Here is a 17,174-nt window from a genome sequence, read left to right on the forward strand (position 1 = left end):
CACAACATTGTAAAGTATTTAGACACCCAAGGACTTATATCAGCATTTGAATTGCATTGGACATAAGACTAATAAATTCTCTATGATAATTCCAAGTATTAAGAAATTACTGACTTTTTATCTTATGCCCTTAAAATATGAAAAAATATCAACTTTTATTTTATCCTGGTTGATAATATACTCTGTTTTCAATAATGTTTTAAGTGCTTTTTCAGGGTCTGAACTCTGAACTGGTTCTGTCATTTTACAATTTTATAACTCCAGGGTCTCTCTGATCCAGCTGCTAAGCTAAACTGATTACTACTGGCTTTGCCGTATGTCCAGGGTAGAGTATGACAGAGCTGTGTATGTGCATGTGGTCTGAAGGCCATCTTTATTCATGAAGAACTGCAGGGGTCTGAAGGACCCTGAGCAAAGGCATTGTCCTTTGGCTGCTTTCCTATGTTGTCCCTCTGTCTGTGTCAGACACTCACCGTCATCTTGAGGACTCTGTAACACTCGCTGTGTTTTTTCACTTCCAGGTGCGGAAAATAGCAGCTAAATATGATAACCTCCCCCACTACAACTCATGGTTCAAAGTGCTGTATAATTTTGTGATGGATGACACAATTAGTCTCTACTCAAGGATAAAGAGGCCTCCAAAAAAGAACAAAGTTCTGAGTAAATAAATGTCACCACTGCCAAAGAAAACCCTCTCTAACATTTTATAATAGCTGACAATGTGGAAATATCTCCTCGACCCTGTCTCTCTCACTGGTAATTTAACTTAGAGTATCATACATACTCAACAAGAGCTCTGCCAATGAGCTATCTTCACAGCCTGGATTTTTGCCTGGTTAAACTTGGAATCGGTGATGGTCAGAAGCTGTCTTGCTCCAATTTAAACTCAGAGCTCCAAAATATCAAGAAATCACTCTGGTTTTCAGTCAACCTGCTTAATGAATTATAATTCCTGCTGTTGTCTTCACCCATGTCTATCACTTTGTAAGCACATCATGAAATTCCTACTTTACTACATGATTTTTAATATTAAGTTTTACTTTAATAAAAACTGCTAATGAGCTATGCTGTCAATCAAAATGTACTTACTGGTTTGTTTTTTTTTTTTTTTTTTTAATATATTCCATTGTCGTCTTTTCTCTGTGTTATATGGTTACATTACTACTTGGGGAAATTTTCTTCCACAAAAAAAAAAAAAAAAAAAAAAAAAAAAAAAAGCCTAGAAAGACTCATAGACTGTGTGGCATAAACCTATAGTCTTAAGTATGGTCCCACGGAGGCTGGGAAGGAGAAACACTTGGCAGTCTCCACTGCACTCAGCTTTATGTAGTTTCTGGGGCTTTAAACTTGTATCTACATCTTGAGTCTCAAGCATTTACCCACTGAGGCACCTCCCCTATCATCTATGTTTTCTTTTTTAAATTTATTTATTTTTATGTACATTTGGTGTTTGTGTGAGGGAGTTGGATCCACTAGAATTTGACCAGACAGTTGTGAGCTGCCATGTGGGTGCTGGGAATCAAACTGGTGTCCTCTGGAAGAGCAGCCAATGCTCTTAACCATTGAGCCATCTCTCCAGCCCCTCATCTCTGTTTTCAACAGGAAGCAGTGCATGCACACCTCAGGTAAATGGCCATCCTGCTTCAGTTTAACATCATCTCCTTTTAATGTGCACATTCGGACATGAATAATCTGGTCCTCATTAAAAGGAAAAGAAAGCCAGGTGTGGTGGTGCATGCCTTTAATCCCAGCACTGGGGAGGCAGAGGCAGGCACATCTCTGTGAATTCAAGGCCAACCGACAAAGAGAGTGCCTGGACAGCCAGGGCAGTTGCACAGAGAAACCCTATCTCAAAACAACAACAACAACAAAACAATAATAATAAAAGTAAAAAATGAGAATCAAAAATATGAGATAACTTCTTTCATGTTGGCCAAGTCTCCTCTTACTGTGGTGGGGAACTGGAACCAGTTCTGAGCCTCCTTTGTTCTAAGTTTAAAGCCTGTCCATTGTCTGCGATGACACTCTTTAGTTAGATATCCACAAAGAGCTTCTCCTTGCTCACATATGACAGAAGGGTGGGAAGTGATGTCTTTAGTTGGAAACTGGGGTATCTAAAAGATGAGACAGAATTTCAGTGAGTGGGAAGCTAATTATTCATGGTGATGGATGGATACTCTCCTGGAATCTCATATTCCAGGGGCTGCAGTAATCTGTTTCTGCCTCCAGCTTGGGTTCACTGAAGTAAGGAAAGCTGAGATGGAAAGAGAAAGCAGGCATGCCACACACACATTGCACATGTATTTGTGATGGGCAGCCGTATGTGGCTCGTGCCTGCCTCTTGCATATTGTGTCCTCTCCTCCCTGGTCATTGCTGTGTGCCAGCCCCAGAACATTCCTTTGTTCCATGCTCACAACTTTGTCAAATTAGGGCCTCCTCCACTTTTCCTGTACTGGTTCCGATAGAGCCAACTCCTTCGTTGTGCTCAGTTCTCAGCTCAGAGGTCCTCTTTCTAGAAGCCTTTCCTATACAATTGTTTGATTTTTCAGTTTTACTGAAACCAACCCTGAGACAAGAATCAGGGTGTCAGTGGCTTCTCTGGAGTGTTACCTTAGGGGAAGGGTGAAAGAGTGGGAGTAGGTCAGAAAAGTAAGAGAGGAGAGTGCAAAGGAAGCAGTAGAAACCATAGAGAATTAACCCAGTGGTCAAGGGAAGCACATCCCTACCCTGACTCCTGAGACAATTTAAGGACAGTCTCACCAATGGTGTTTTTTCAGCTCTTCATGAAATTGTACATTTACTGTATCTTCTTTCTCACGTTACACGAGTTTTTTTAAGTCTCTCTGAGCAGTGAGAAAGTAGAGTTGCACATTAATCAGCTTCAGCCCCATTTCACTATGGAGTGATCTTGAACAGTAGAATCCCTGTGATGTGAAAGGGACAGAGAAAGTTCTTAGGCAAAGAGGACCATCCCAAAGGCTTTTACACTAAGAATCACTGTCTTGAGTGGACAGACAGGAGAGGAGGGACCTGATCAGAAACTGTGCTGCCCCACTGGTGTGATACTACCTCTCCCACACCATTCTCTATCCTAAGTCCTAAGGGAATAATTAGGGCCTCACTGGCCCAGTGTGGAAGGGGACTGGGGGCCCTAATATGCCTGGAAAAGAGATCTCGAAAGTGACATTCATAGTTCAAAGAACCTGCCCACATTCAGAAAGAAGTATAGAGCAGGCTAAGACTTGCACACACACGCCTTTAAGAAAACACCACTATCATTAGAGTAAAAGGTAGCTGAGCATGGTGGCACACACCTTTAATCCCAGCACCTGGGTGACACAAGCAAGTACATCTCTGAGCTCCAGGCCACCCTGATCTACACAGTGAGTTCCAGGACAGCCGGAGCTACACGGTAAAATAACAAACAAAAACTGCAGGACATAAAATTTGGGCTGAAAAGCAGTTAAAAGTACTGACTGCTCTTCCAGAGGACCTAGGTTCAATCCCTAGCTCCCACATGGTGGCTCATAATTTTCTGTAACACCACTCTCATTCCTGATTTCAGAGAAAAATGCTATTTTTTCCCCATTTATCATATTTTTTACTGTAGATTTAATGTGTTGAAGTACATTCCTTCTATTTCAAGTTCAGGATTTTTAATTATGAAGGAGATGTTCAACTTTGTTAAAGGCCTTTTCTGTATCTATTTAAATGACCATAAGGCATTTCTCCATTTTTTAATGTTGTAAATTTCATTTTTAATTTGCATATTAAACTACACTTGCATCCCAGGAATAAAACACACTTGATATGGTGAATAATCCTTTTAATGTGTTGTTTGGCTTCAGTTTGCAAGTATCTTATTGAGAGAGATATTTTGTTATTTTCTTTTGTTTAGTTTCTGGTTTGTGTTTTTTGCTGTTTCACTCTGTAGCTCTAGATGGCCTGGAATTCTGTAAATCAAGCTAGCCTCAAACACACAGAGGTCCTCCTCCTCTGCCTGCCACATGCTAGATTTAAAGGTATGTGCCACATGTCTGACTTAATAAGTTTTACATCCATGTTTGTGGTGGTTTGAATATGTATGCCCCCCCCCATGGACTCATGTGTTTGAATGTTTAGCCTGTTGGGAGTGACACTAACAGGAGGTATGGCCATGATGGAGTAGGTGTGTCACTGTGAGGACAGGCTTTGAAGTCTCCTATATGCTCAAGCTATGCCTAGTGTGATACACAGTCTTCTCCTTGCTGCCTGCAGATCAAGATGTAGAACTCTCAGCTGCTTTTTCAGAACCATGTCAGCCAGGATATGGCCATGTTTCCTGCCATGACTATAATAGATTAAACCTCTGAAACTGTAAGCCAGCCTCAATTAAATGTTGCCATGGTCATGGTGTCTCTTCATAGCAATAAAATCGAAATTAAGACAATATTCATCAAGATCATTGGTTTACAATCTTCTTTTTGCCTGTACTTAGCAGTTTTGGTGTCAAAATAATACTAGCTCCATAACATGAGTTTGGTAGTATTTCTTTCAACATTAGTATTAGTTCTTCACAAAACATCTGGTAGAACTTAGCAGTTGACTCCATTCAGGACTGAGTGGTTTTATTTTGGGACTCTTTTTATTACTACTTCAATTTTTATTGCTCATTATTATCTGCTTCAGTTGTTTTATACAGCCTTGATTTAGTTTTGGTAGGCCAGCTATTTCTACACACTTACCTGTTTCCTCTAGATTTTCCCATGTGTTGGAATACACATTTTCAAGGTATTCCTTATTGATCCTCTGGGTTTCATGGGCTATCTGTTGTAATGTCTTCCTTTCCATTTCTAATTTTTTTGATTTGGTTCTCTGTTTTGCTTGGTTAAGGACTTGTCAGTCTTATTTACCTTTTCAAAAAATCAACTTTCATTTTTTATCTTATTCTTTTCGTTTCCATTTCATTATTTTCTCTTTATTATTCCTTTCTACTTTATTGAGTTCATTCTGTCCTCAATTCACGTCCTATGTTGACAGCTGAGAGAGAGGGGGTGAAGAGTATGAGCAAGGACAAAAATGGGCTACAAAATTTGCTATCAAATAAGAGAAATTAAAGAGAACAGGGAAAGCACTTAAAACACTGTATGCATATATTTCAATTGCTCTGATTTAATCTTTGACTTAAACAGTCTCTATATGTCTTGGTTAGGGTTTCAATTGTTGCAGCAGAACACCATGACCAAAAGCAATTGAGAAGGAAAGTGTTCATTGGCTTACAACTTCACATCACTGTTCATTATCAAAGGAAGTCAGGACAGCAACTCAAACAGGGCAGGAACCTGGAGGCAGGAGCTGATGCATAGGCCTTGGAGGGGTACTGCTTATTGGCTTGCTTAGTCTGATTTCTTATAGAACCCAGGACCACCAGTCCAAGGATAGCACAATCCACAATGGGCTGGGCTCTCCCCCATCAATGACTAATTAAGAAAATGCCTTATAGCTGTATCTTATGGAGACATTTTCTTAATTGAGTTTCCTTCCTTTCAGATGACTCTAGTTTGTGTCAAGCTGACATAAGACTAGCCAGCACACTATACAGCTCCTATAATCAGGGCTGGGGATGTGACTCAGATGGTAAGGTACATGCAATCCCTGGATCAGCACATAAAACCAAACATGGTGGTACATGCTTGTAACTCCCACATTCAGAAAGAGTGGGAGGGGGATTGGGAGGGGGATGCCAAGTCATCCTCCACTACACAGAAAGTTAGAGGCCAGCATGAGCTACGTGAGACCTTATTCTCAGAAATATCTCCTTTAAACAGAGAGAAAAAAAAAAGATAGGACATAAATATAGGGAAGAACTTAAGAGTAAAACTGAGAATATATTAGTTTTTAAAGTAAGAGGGACATGGTGGCACACACACTTTTAATCCCAGCACTTGGGAGGCAGAGACAGACAGATCTTTCTGAGTTTGAGGCCAGCCTGGTCTACATAGAGTGGCTCAGGACAACCAGGGCTAAATAGAGAGGGCTTGTCTCAAAAAAAAAAAAAAAAAAAAAAACAAAGTAACAAAATAAATTTTAAAATAGGTGGCGCTCCATGCCCTGGAGATGTTACTTGTCTGTGGTAGAGCAGCCAGTCTCTATTTTGTGTTTTCCTTCTCTGGCTGTTTTCAGTTGGTGTCACCTCTCCCCCTACTTCCTTTGTTCTTTTAATTGCTAGGCCTTCTTCTTGCCTTTCACAGTAGTTCTCTGCTCTCATCAGAAGCTGATCATTCACCACTTGGAGCTAAGGCTTCAATAATGAACTTCCTCTCCTGCTGTTCTGCTTTCTCAAAGCTTTCCTTCTTTCTTTGCAGATACTTCAGTGTCACCTACGTCAAGTGGCTGGTTTATTCAAGAATCTTGCACTCAGTGGGTCGGTGTCGTCAACCATCTTAATTCAGAAAAGCTCCTTTTAAGGTTGTAAAACTTCAATGAACTAAAAGCACATGGATCAATGTCTAGCCCCAACTAATGATGCTGTCCAAACCAAAGTCGGGTTGGCAAACAGTAAGCACAAAATTAATCTGCCTAGCCTACATGGACAGGCTGTGCACAACAGCACAGGTCCTTAGATAAAAAAAACTACAAGTTGTGCCCTATGTGGGCAAATCATCAAAATGGCCGGTTCTTGTATTGGAGGTTAGTGACTCACAGCAGAAATTACATCACACAAGCCCCAAGTTGTCTTTATTCAAGGGAATCCAGGGCCTCTTTAGCTCCCTGTGTGGACACCGGAACATGTTCAGTGCAGCCAAGTTCTTCGCTCTGCCAAGTTCTCTCAGTTCAATGGTCATTTCTTTTCATTTTGCTTTTCATTATCTGGCTTTTATTTTTCTTTTTTGAGACAGGATCTCTGTATGTAGCTCAGGAAGGGCTGGAAGTCCCTATATAGTCCAAGCTAAGATCCTCCAGCTGCAGCCTCATAAGGGCTGGGTTACAAGCCTAGCTGCCACTCTAGATTGTTGCACACTTCTTTACCTCAAAACCCATAGCCCAAACCCTAGGGAGGTTAAGACTTGGGACTTCTGCTACCTCACACTCCTGATCCTTGCATAATTAAACTCCTTAGAAAACTTTTATCAAATGTGTGAAGTTCTGCAGTGGTCAGGATACAAGATCAACTTGAAAACAGTAAAAACTGGTTCTGAAGGTTTTCACTCCAACTGGCGTGCTCTGGTACTGTGGGATTCTAGCAGCACAGTGTATCTGTTGCAGTCTGAGAGAGAAAGTTACAGACCACAATAAGGCCAAATAAGAGTTCTTTAAGAGAAAGAGTTCTTTATTTACTATAAAGAGCAGGCTCTTGTCACAAAGAATTCTTGCCCCAAAGTTCAGGGATGTGGCATTTATAAAGGCAAAAACCACAATGACATTGTTGTCAGGTTTAGGTGAGTAACTTTGTAATATTTGTTTTGAAAGAACACAGCAGTTTGTTTTTGTTTATACATTCAGTTGTTTGGGTTATACATCTGGGTCACAAGAAATCCTGAATGTGCTGCCAAGGCAGATATAGGTAGTTACTCAGTGGTACAGGGTTGGGCTGGCTGAAAGAGTACCCTGACAAAATGAAGTCAGGACATTTGCTGGTAGGGCAGCAAAGCAACCTGAAATTTAGTTCAAGGTGCCATTTTTCCCCATCTGGGTACTACTTCTGGGTACTCCTACACAGTTAAATTTCTGATCTTGGGGTTGGTTTCTCATCCTTAAGTTGGAAGGGTAGGGTCTCAAAGGTTCTTGCACAAGAAGGGAGAGGTGAGCTAGCAAGAAACTTGGTGAAGAACATTCCTAACCAAGATGTCAACAGCACTTCCAAGTCCTACTTTATGAAGCCATCTAGCCTCTACTCCTCCAAAACCAACCACTTACAGCAGCATCAGTACGTCTGTACTTTTGAACGTTGTGCTTAGATGCCCACTGACTCACTGCCACACCATGCATCCTGAGATTATCACCCACTATTGGCTGAGAACTATCAAAACCCAAGTTTTAAAATATAGCTCCTACTGAATATTATCTTCCAAACTACTAGAAGGTTGAAATGTGTTATTAAGTTCATTATACATATGATCTAGAGGGTAGCTTCTACACTACCAGTGAGTGGATCCTGCTGTGTAATTGCCATGGCTGGATCATATTCTGGAATATGAAAGCAGTGCTGATCCATTTGACAGATGATGGGTATTTTAACACTTTTCTTCTGTGGCTTTTTGATGACATACCCAGAATCTCTGCCATCGATCATAACACGTATATTCAATGCTTGCTGCTCCAAGTTGGTTCTGTCTAGGACAGGACGATAAACTATTAACAGTTCTGTTATGTTAGCCAGACCTTATTTGCTTTCCCTACAGAAGCTCCCTACAACCTCCTCTTTTGGAGACAAGGTCTTGCTATATAGTCCTGGCTGGCCTGAAACTCACTGTAAAGACCAGGTTGTCCTCAGACTAAGATCTGCCTGCTTCTGCCTCCCGAGTGTTAGGATTAAAGGCATGCACCCATCACAACCAGCATAAAAGTCCTTAAACAAATTTAAAAATATAATTAATTACTTCCTCCCTTCCCTTCCTCAAACTCCTCCTATTCCTCCCACCCCTCTTTAATCAGTGCCCTTTTTCTTATCGTCACACACACATACAACCTGTAAAGTCAGTTTAATGTTTCAGGGCTGGCCACTTTTTATTGGGTGGGGGGAGAAGGGGAAGGGGGGGCTCAACCCTGGGAGAGAATAATTTTCTCTCAGCAGTCATCAGTTGCCTATTGTTCTTGTCAAGGGATAGGACCCATGAGATCTCAAACCTTTTGCATTAGGAGGTCTATTAGTACCGTCATTGTTAGATCTTGTTAGACAGGCATATTACTGAGGTATCATGGGCGTAGCCTCCTTGTCACGTTTAGGAGACACGATATCACAGCAGACTTCCTGCTCTTCTGGCTCTTAACAATCTTTCTACTCCCTCTTCCTTGATACTCCCTGAGCCTTAGGTCCAGGAGGTATGTTGCAGTTGTATCTGTTTGAGGCCAGGAACCCCACATCAGTTATGTCTGCATTCCAGCCAGTTGTGGTTTTCTGTAACGGGCTCTGTTTGCTGCGAAAAGCTTCTTAGCTGTGGGTGAGAGGTGCACTGATCTGTGTCAATTCTTTAGACTGCAGTTAGGAATTATGCTGGTCTATACGGTGGCAGTAGGCTCTTCTCTAAGATCCATGACCTACCAGCCCAGGTAGCTGGCTGGATTTCTAGGCTCCTCTTAACAAAGGGAAAAGAAAGAATGGGTATCAAGAAACAATTAGCAGTACTTGGCCCACACCAAATTAAGCATCAAAGTTCTTCTGAGCTTGCTCCCCCATCATGTCAGCAGTGTATGACACAAAATGTACTTTTGTGAGGTTTTTTGTTTGTTTTAGATAGTCCATAACACAGTCTTGGCTGGTCTTGAATTGACAGATTCATCCATCTGCCTCCCAAGTACCGGGATTAAAGGCATGTGCCAGCACACTTGGCTACAAAATATATTTAAGATGGCTAAATCTTTAAAAGTGAGAGGACAGTAGATACAATTCCAGACATTTTGAAACACAAGGATGTGTCTTCTTCAAAAGAGAAAAGTTAGATAGCCAGAGTAGAAAAATAAAGCTGTTAGTTGTTACTATCAGCAAAATCTCAATCTTTGTTTTTATAAAATGTGGGTATCAAAAGATCCTATTGAGTTGGGAATACTACAAAAGAGCACATATATTCAAAAGATGTTATCTGCAGAAACATTGGATCTATTTTCTGCCCAGTAACTGACTTCCGTTCAACTTGTACCACAACTGTCACCTCTCATACAATCTGTCTTTTATCCCGAGGCTACCAGAAATAAATGTACTTAGACCTAACAATCCGTTATCAGGAAGATCTCTGATATGCCTGAAGATGTTTCCATTTGGCATTTACTTCTAATTCCCCGATCACCCTCAATCACCTATCACCTACCTCTACTGGTCCTGCTGGCCTCTTGGTCTTTTCCTGGGATCTAGCACCGTTTTCCTTTATGTCCTTCACTGAACAGTGCCACTTTGCTCAGTACCTACAAATCTCTGTGAAGTCCTCAAGAAAAGAGGCTTGTTGACTTTTATATCCCTGATTTTTCCAATTTTGTGTGTGTGTGTGAGGGGGGGGGGAGAGGGAGAGAGAGAGAGAGAGAGAGAGAGAGAGAGAGAGAGAGAGAGAGAGAGAGAGAGATCCACCCACAGAGGTCAGAGTTAGTTCTTTCCTTCTACCATAAGGGTCCCCAGATCAAAATCAGGTTGTGAGGCTTGGTAGCAAGTGCCTTTACCTATTGAGTCATCTCACCAGCCCACTATCAATTTCATTCTTTTTATAAAAATATATTTTATTCTTAAAAAAGTATATTGTGTGTATATGATAGGGGGTTACATTCACATGATCACAGGTGACTGTGGAAGCCAGAGGTGCAGGATCCCCTGGAGCTAGGAGTATAGGCAGTTTTGAGCTGCTTATGTGGTTGCTGGGAATCAAACTTGGTCTTCTGAAAGAGCAGTAGGTACTCTTAATTACTAAGTCATTTCTCCAGCCCCATCAATCTGTAACATCAAAGACTTTGTAGAATGACATATAATAAAAACTTAGGAATAAAGTAACCAGACCTGTTTATACAGTATACAGCAACACTTACAGGGTCAGATGAAATAATGACACAAAATCTCTCATAAAACATCAGCTTAGAAATTCACTAAAAACAATCTGAATATCAAACCATGATAATGACTAACGCACTCACCTGAATCTGGTGAGGGTGGGATACAGGTATGAGAGGTGAAACTTACACCCCACACAGGTGTAAATTAAACGGGAACTCTGGGAGTTTAGGGCCAGCCTACTCTACATAAGAAGTTCCAGGCCAGTCAGGGCTACACAGACACTTTCTCCAAATAAAAACCAAAACCCAACAACTTTTGGAAACTCTAAAAGACTTAACACACTGGAAAAACTAATTGTAGGCAGATCCTGTTACTATTGATAAATGACATCAGAACAGCTGAGAAAGACTGACTGGAACTTGATAAAGTAGTAATGTGTCAGTATTTTTGATGGCTGGTTATGAAGAAAAATGCCCTGGTTTAAGGAAAACAGATATGAATGTAAATCCAGAGTAATGGTATGTAAGGTGACCACTTCTCAGGGAAACACTTTTATGTATGATCAAGATAGTTTAAAATAAAACTTTATTTAAATAAGGTTTTATCAGTTTGTTTTGTTTTTGTTTGTTCCCTTAAAAAGGAGGTCAAGAGTTTTCCCACAGGGCTGGCTAGAGAGGAAGAGTCTTTGGCTCCAGCTTGGCCTCATTAATGTGAAAATAAAATGCTTACAATGAGGTCATCTGTGTCAAGCTGAAAGTAGACCCTCCAGAGTGTGGTTCTTGGCGAGTTCCATGCAGTAGACACCTCCATGCCAAGTACTGCAGATGTCACTGGCGGAGCGACCTCTGCAGAGCTTCATACATCATTTGATCCTGTGAGGACAGAAAACACCACATCGCGCTGACCATCAGTTCTGGCACGGGAGGCACAACCTGCAAGCTCCTGCACTGAACCCCAAGCCCTGGGACCTCAGAGGGTGGTCGTCCTTGGAGGCAGGGCTTCTGCAGAGGCGAGAGGGGAGGGTGGGCCTCAGTCCAAAGGAGTAGGGTTATTGTGCAAGACGAAGTTTGGACACAGAATGCACAAACGGAAGGATGTGTGGAGACAGGATAGAGAGGAAACCTGCAGTGACGGAGACCTAAGAACTCTGACAAGAAAACATCTTGACCTTAGCTGTCTGGCCCCGAACAATGAGAAAACACAGTCTGTTGTTTGAGGTCCAGCCCTGACTGCTGGACCCAGATCCCACCTTGCTCCTGCACCTGGAGTCTGCTCATGCTTCTTTCTAGGAAATACCATGATTGCCATCATTTGTCCAGGGAAATTTGCACACCGGGTCAAGAGATTTGCACCTGTAAACTAACCCTGAATCAGATGGGAACAGGAGACTAAAAGACCTCTAAAGTGTCTTAACATTCCAAGAAACTGCCAAAATGGCTCTCAATGACTGCTCCACTCTTTGCAGCACAATGTCCGAGACTGCTAGCATCTCATCAACCTCACCTCCCTGGCTGTGGCCAATCCTTCCAAATTCTGAATGTAGCAGGTATACAGTGGAAGCTCAGTATCACATGAACCTTTTCAGTGTTAAATGGCAATTCCACTCCTACGTATGTGTCCCAAAGAAAAACTTACAATGTTGCTGACTTATTTCCAGCTATTTAGCATCTATCTTAGAGGCAGCAGTTCAATCCTTAGATTCTACATGATAGAAGGAGAGACCTCTCACAACTCACCCCCTGATTTCTGCTTGTATGCTATGGTTCAAGTATACCCCCACCACATACAAATAAATATAAAAAAATAAAAGTGAAATTTATTTTCAAAAGCCAATTGTGCTAGGTGTGATGGCTCATGCCTGTAGCCTAACACAACTCCTATGCTTTTTATTTAATAGTAAATTTGGAAGATGTTTGCTGGCATTTTTGAGTAGCTATACCATTTCATCACGAGAGCATCTGAGTTCTGGTCTACTAGTGTATGTGCCAGGAAACAGCACTATGGCACATGTCTGTAATCCTGGCACTCGTAAGGCTAAAGCAGGAGTCTCACAAGTTTCGGGCTAGCTTAGGCTATACAAAGAGACTATCCCTCAATAAAAATAAACAAAATAAAATTAAGTAATAAAATTTCTGAGCTTCTATTCACCGATGCCATTTCCCACCTCTTTTCTAGACACTGTGTTTCTTACCTTTACTGATATGGATGGTTTTACTTTCCTGAAAGCTTCTTCAAAGTGCTTGTGGCTGACCTTGAGCTCACCTGTGGAGGATATGCATATATATACAACTCAGTGTAGTAAGACAAGAAAACCGAGATGGGCGATCATATGGAACCTACTCAAGGCGTTTACATATGCCTCTCTCCAGCTCCCCTCACTGAGAATCTCCCCACTTCCTTTGGGGAAACAGGACTGCTGGTAGGCAGTCTGTCTCTCAGGAATGTTGGGATGGAAGAAACAGTGAAGTCAGGCTGTGCATGATGCTCACACTGTCAGAAATGACCAGTGTGGTCTCAGGTAGAACTGAGTTAATAAGAGATTATAAGAAGAGATATCAAAAGAGCTAGAACTCAAGGAACTGGGAATCCATGGGCATGTTCTTGAGTAGAAATTTCCACTACCAAGCAACAAAGGCTAGAAGTCTTCAAAGCCAAAAATACTAAGGGTACATATGCATATCACCGAACTAGATTATACAGGGTTATAGTTTTTATAAGGTTAGGTGATAAAATAGCTAAATACTAAAATGTAACTTGATTTATAATGTCAACATGATAACTTAAGTAATAATAATTTATACTCAAAATAGTGAACAGATATTAGGATAATACATTTGCCTAAAATAAAGTATTACATGTTGCTGAACATGCTACTGATAAATTAGATAGCAGAGCCAGATATGATTTTGGTAAGGTAATGGCGCAAAGTCTCTAAAGGCCAGAGAGCTAAAAATGAAAGCCACAGCAAAGCAGAGATGACAAAATTTGTTAAAGGTGTATATAAACAACAGTAAGCACCAACTCCATGCAAGGAGAAGGCCTGTTAATTTCTTAGTCACCCATCATACCCTAAGAAAGTGGTCAGATTCAGCTTCCAAAGAAGCATGCATCATTTTAGATTTGGTTGGCATGAAGAGCAGGGGCGAAAAAGGACATGGCAAAGTCTCATTATGTGACTCATTTTCAAGACTCTTTTGCTTTGGATTCTTAAGCACTAGGATTAAAAGTATGCAACTTAAAGTGGTTCTGATTTTTGTATATAAAATGTTCTAAGTTTGCCTATTATCATTAACTTCCCAAAAGGAACAGGATATAGTTTATAAAAAAAGAAGTTTCAGGGGGCTGGAGAGATGGCTCAGAGGTTAGGAGCACTGACTGTTCTTCCAAAGGTCCTGAGTTCAATTCCCAGCAACCACATGGTGGCTCACAGCCATCTGTAATGAGATCTGGTGCAGGTGTATATGCAGGCAGAAGAATGTATACATAATAAATAAATAAATAAATAAATAAATAAATAAACATTTTTAAAAAAAAAGAAGTTTCAATAACTGAATCTTAACATTATCCGTTTGACAGGTAAATGGGCTTTACCTTAAGAAAATAGATTAAGACTTTTTTCAAATTGTTAAGTAGCAAACTCAAATGATAACGGCAGTGGACAAACACACTTGGTTCTATCTAATCTCTGTGTATACTGATAAGATACAATGCTGCTTAGTAGAGATACTAAATCACTACCATTATATCAACGAGAGCTTACATAATTTTCCACAACAGTTTCTAAGGGTCTCATCAAAACAAAGTCAAATTTTTTACACATTGTTTTAAAAGCACTTTAAAGCAGTGCTTTTAAATATCCAGAATGATAAACTAGAACAGAGAAATCCTGGAGAGACACATACCTGTTCCAATCCCACTCTTCTGCCCCATTATTTCTTGTCTCAGGGCACAGAGAGAAGCTTCTCGTACCAAAGCAGAGAGGTCTGCACCCCTGTAAAGAAGACATGCTCTTATGCATTCTTAGGTATTCCAAGAGCCAAGAAAGATGTTCAATTATAACACTTGACAATGAGGAAAAGAGCAGTAAATGAAAGTGGGACAAACTGACTAGGATCAGTAGGAAAGAGTGTTTAGCTTTCACTTCAAGATTTTTTAACCTTTACAAGAAAGGGATTTGTAGGAGGTGTGATACAATAAAAATAAAAATGTCCTTTTCTTAGCCATAGATACTGATGTTAATATAAAACATCCAGTCAGAGTCTAGGATATAATGACCTGAGTTCAATTCCTGTAAACTACATATAAACAAAGCAAAACACACACATACAAAAATAAATTTAAAAAAAGTAGGAGGAAAAAAACATGAAAAAAACCAATCAAACAAAAAAATCTAGTCAAAGCTATAGACAGGCAGATCCCTGGAGTTCACTGATGTTTAAGTCAGCCTAGTCTAAGAGACATGAGCTCCAGGATTTAAACAAAACTTAAGCCCCAAATCACTGTCTCAAAACACAGGGTGGCTTCTGAAGAACAAGACCTAAGCACCTAAGGTGGGTTTGTCCTCCGACCCCTACAGGCACCTACACACACAAACACACACACTTAGTAGAAACTTTACGCACACGAAGCTGAGTGGAGAGACACAGACACAGATGCACACACAAAGGCTTAGTTTGTGGAATCATTCCATGTAACAATAGCAGGGTGGGTCAGCATAGTCCTAACAGGTTATCGAAGCATCTGGGTAGACTGGGGCTTTCCCACACTTCAGCTTTAACACAACTCACAGATTCTTTAAGGAACTTAAGCCTAATTTACAGGTATCAAATAATCGAGTGCCTATGTTACTATTCAGAAATAGGTCTTGAAAGTAAGTTTACACTGCTGAGCAACAGCCCTAATGCTCTTAATGATGAAAATACTGACTTACTTACCTTACTTTCCTGTGGAAATCCAGTATTATTTGGCCTTGCTCTAGAGGCATACACCAAGTACCAAGGGTGTTAAGGACAAACAATGGGGCTTTTTAAAATTACAGAATGGTTGGGGTGTCTCAGCTAAACTACAACAACAACGTAAAAGCCAAAGGCAGAAAAATCCCAGGCCATCAGAGGCACATGTATTCAGGGAGCACACCGTCTTGCAGATTAACCTCTGTTGTACAGATGTACCTTAGGGATTTGCTATGCAGTAAGAAACACATTCTTTACCTATTCTGAAAGCAGAACTAATGGTGAAGGGTAACAACGTGGTTAGGGAAGCTTGAGTGTCAACAGTCTATGCCAGAAGTCAGCCTCCAAATGGGCAGGCAAGCTGTCTGAGAAGAAAGGAGCAAGAACCAGGCAGGCACTAGATAAGGTGGCACACAGGAAACATCATTAGCTCTTCCAACAATCTGAGTAATGGGCATCTTTTCCTTTCCTGCTATACTCCAGAGGATTAAGAGACTGAAGACTCAAATACTCACGTATAGCAATTACAACGAAGGTCATTAGCAATTGCTTCCAAATCTACATCTTCATCCAGTGGAGGTTTGGTGCCATTCTGAATAGGAGAGAAATGTGAGTTTTGTTGGAGGTATTAAAGATTCACATGCATCATTGTCGCTGGTTCTTAATGAAGAAGAATGCCTGATGAGTAAGAGAGCAAAACCAACTCCAAAACCAATTCAGAGTGCCACAGATTTCAGTCTGGAGAAGTGGGGTAAGAGGCAGGTTTAAGCATGAGAAGCTGGAAAGGCAAACCACTGATATTCATGAAGTTGGAGGAATTTGTGTCATGAGACTGAATGGAAGGAGAATAATACTGAACCCAGCTTGTTGAGAATGAAAAAGCCTGCTCTACACAGGACCCAAGATGTTTTTAATCCCTCATCTAAAACCCAACCTTTACATTGGAACCAATTCCTCCCAGCTCATAATTACAGATGCTGAAAACAAGGACCAGAAAAACCTCAGAATTTCAAACACTGAACATAAGCTCTACATACAAGCCATGTGTGGTGGCGCATGCCTGTAATCCCAGCACTAGAGAAGGCAGAGGCCAGCCTGGTCTACAGAGTGAGTTCCAGGATAGTCAAAGCTACACAGAGAAACCCTGTCTTGAATTAAATCAAAACAAAACAAAAGCTCTACATACAGAAGCCATGCTTAGTAGATTCTAAGTAGATTACATGACAGAGGCAAATATTGCATAGTTTTGAAAGATATTTTTAGAGCCTGAAGAGATGGCTTAGCTGTTTAAGAGCCTTGCCTACTCTTCAAGAAAACCTGGTCTAATTTCTAGTACCCAAATGATAGCTCACAACCACCAGTAGCTCCAATTCTGGGAGATCTGACACTCTTCTGGCCTCCATGGGTACAGTACCTATAGCTTTCATACACACGAAAGTTTTTAAAAGGCAGGATTTATTGTTCAAAAAACCTTCCACCTTGACTGTCACTCAGTACACAGAACCTCCCACATATATCCTATATGTCATTACAAACTTTTACTTTAAAC

The 17,174-nt window shown here is 40.8% G+C and overlaps 1 protein-coding gene across 8 annotated transcripts in view; it reads right to left on the reverse strand.

The window, feature by feature from the left end:
• Positions 1 to 17,174, reverse strand: part of Nvl (nuclear VCP like) — a 77,200-nt gene that overhangs the window by 9,379 nt on the left and 50,647 nt on the right. For 4 of the 8 annotated variants that reach the window (XM_060364828.1, XM_021655564.2, XM_060364829.1 and 1 more), the window contains 4 exons: positions 16,141 to 16,217; positions 14,576 to 14,664; positions 12,865 to 12,935; positions 11,242 to 11,545 (listed from right to left, as the gene is read on the reverse strand). In XM_060364828.1, coding sequence (XP_060220811.1) covers positions 11,501 to 11,545; positions 12,865 to 12,935; positions 14,576 to 14,664; positions 16,141 to 16,217 — 282 coding nt within the window. In that variant the 3' untranslated portion in view covers positions 11,242 to 11,500. The other 4 variants (XR_009584665.1, XR_009584662.1, XR_009584663.1 and 1 more) reach the window with 4 other exon arrangements.

Source organism: Meriones unguiculatus, chromosome 11 (assembly GCF_030254825.1).
Source record: "Meriones unguiculatus strain TT.TT164.6M chromosome 11, Bangor_MerUng_6.1, whole genome shotgun sequence".
NCBI classification, from domain to species: domain Eukaryota; kingdom Metazoa; phylum Chordata; class Mammalia; order Rodentia; family Muridae; genus Meriones; species Meriones unguiculatus.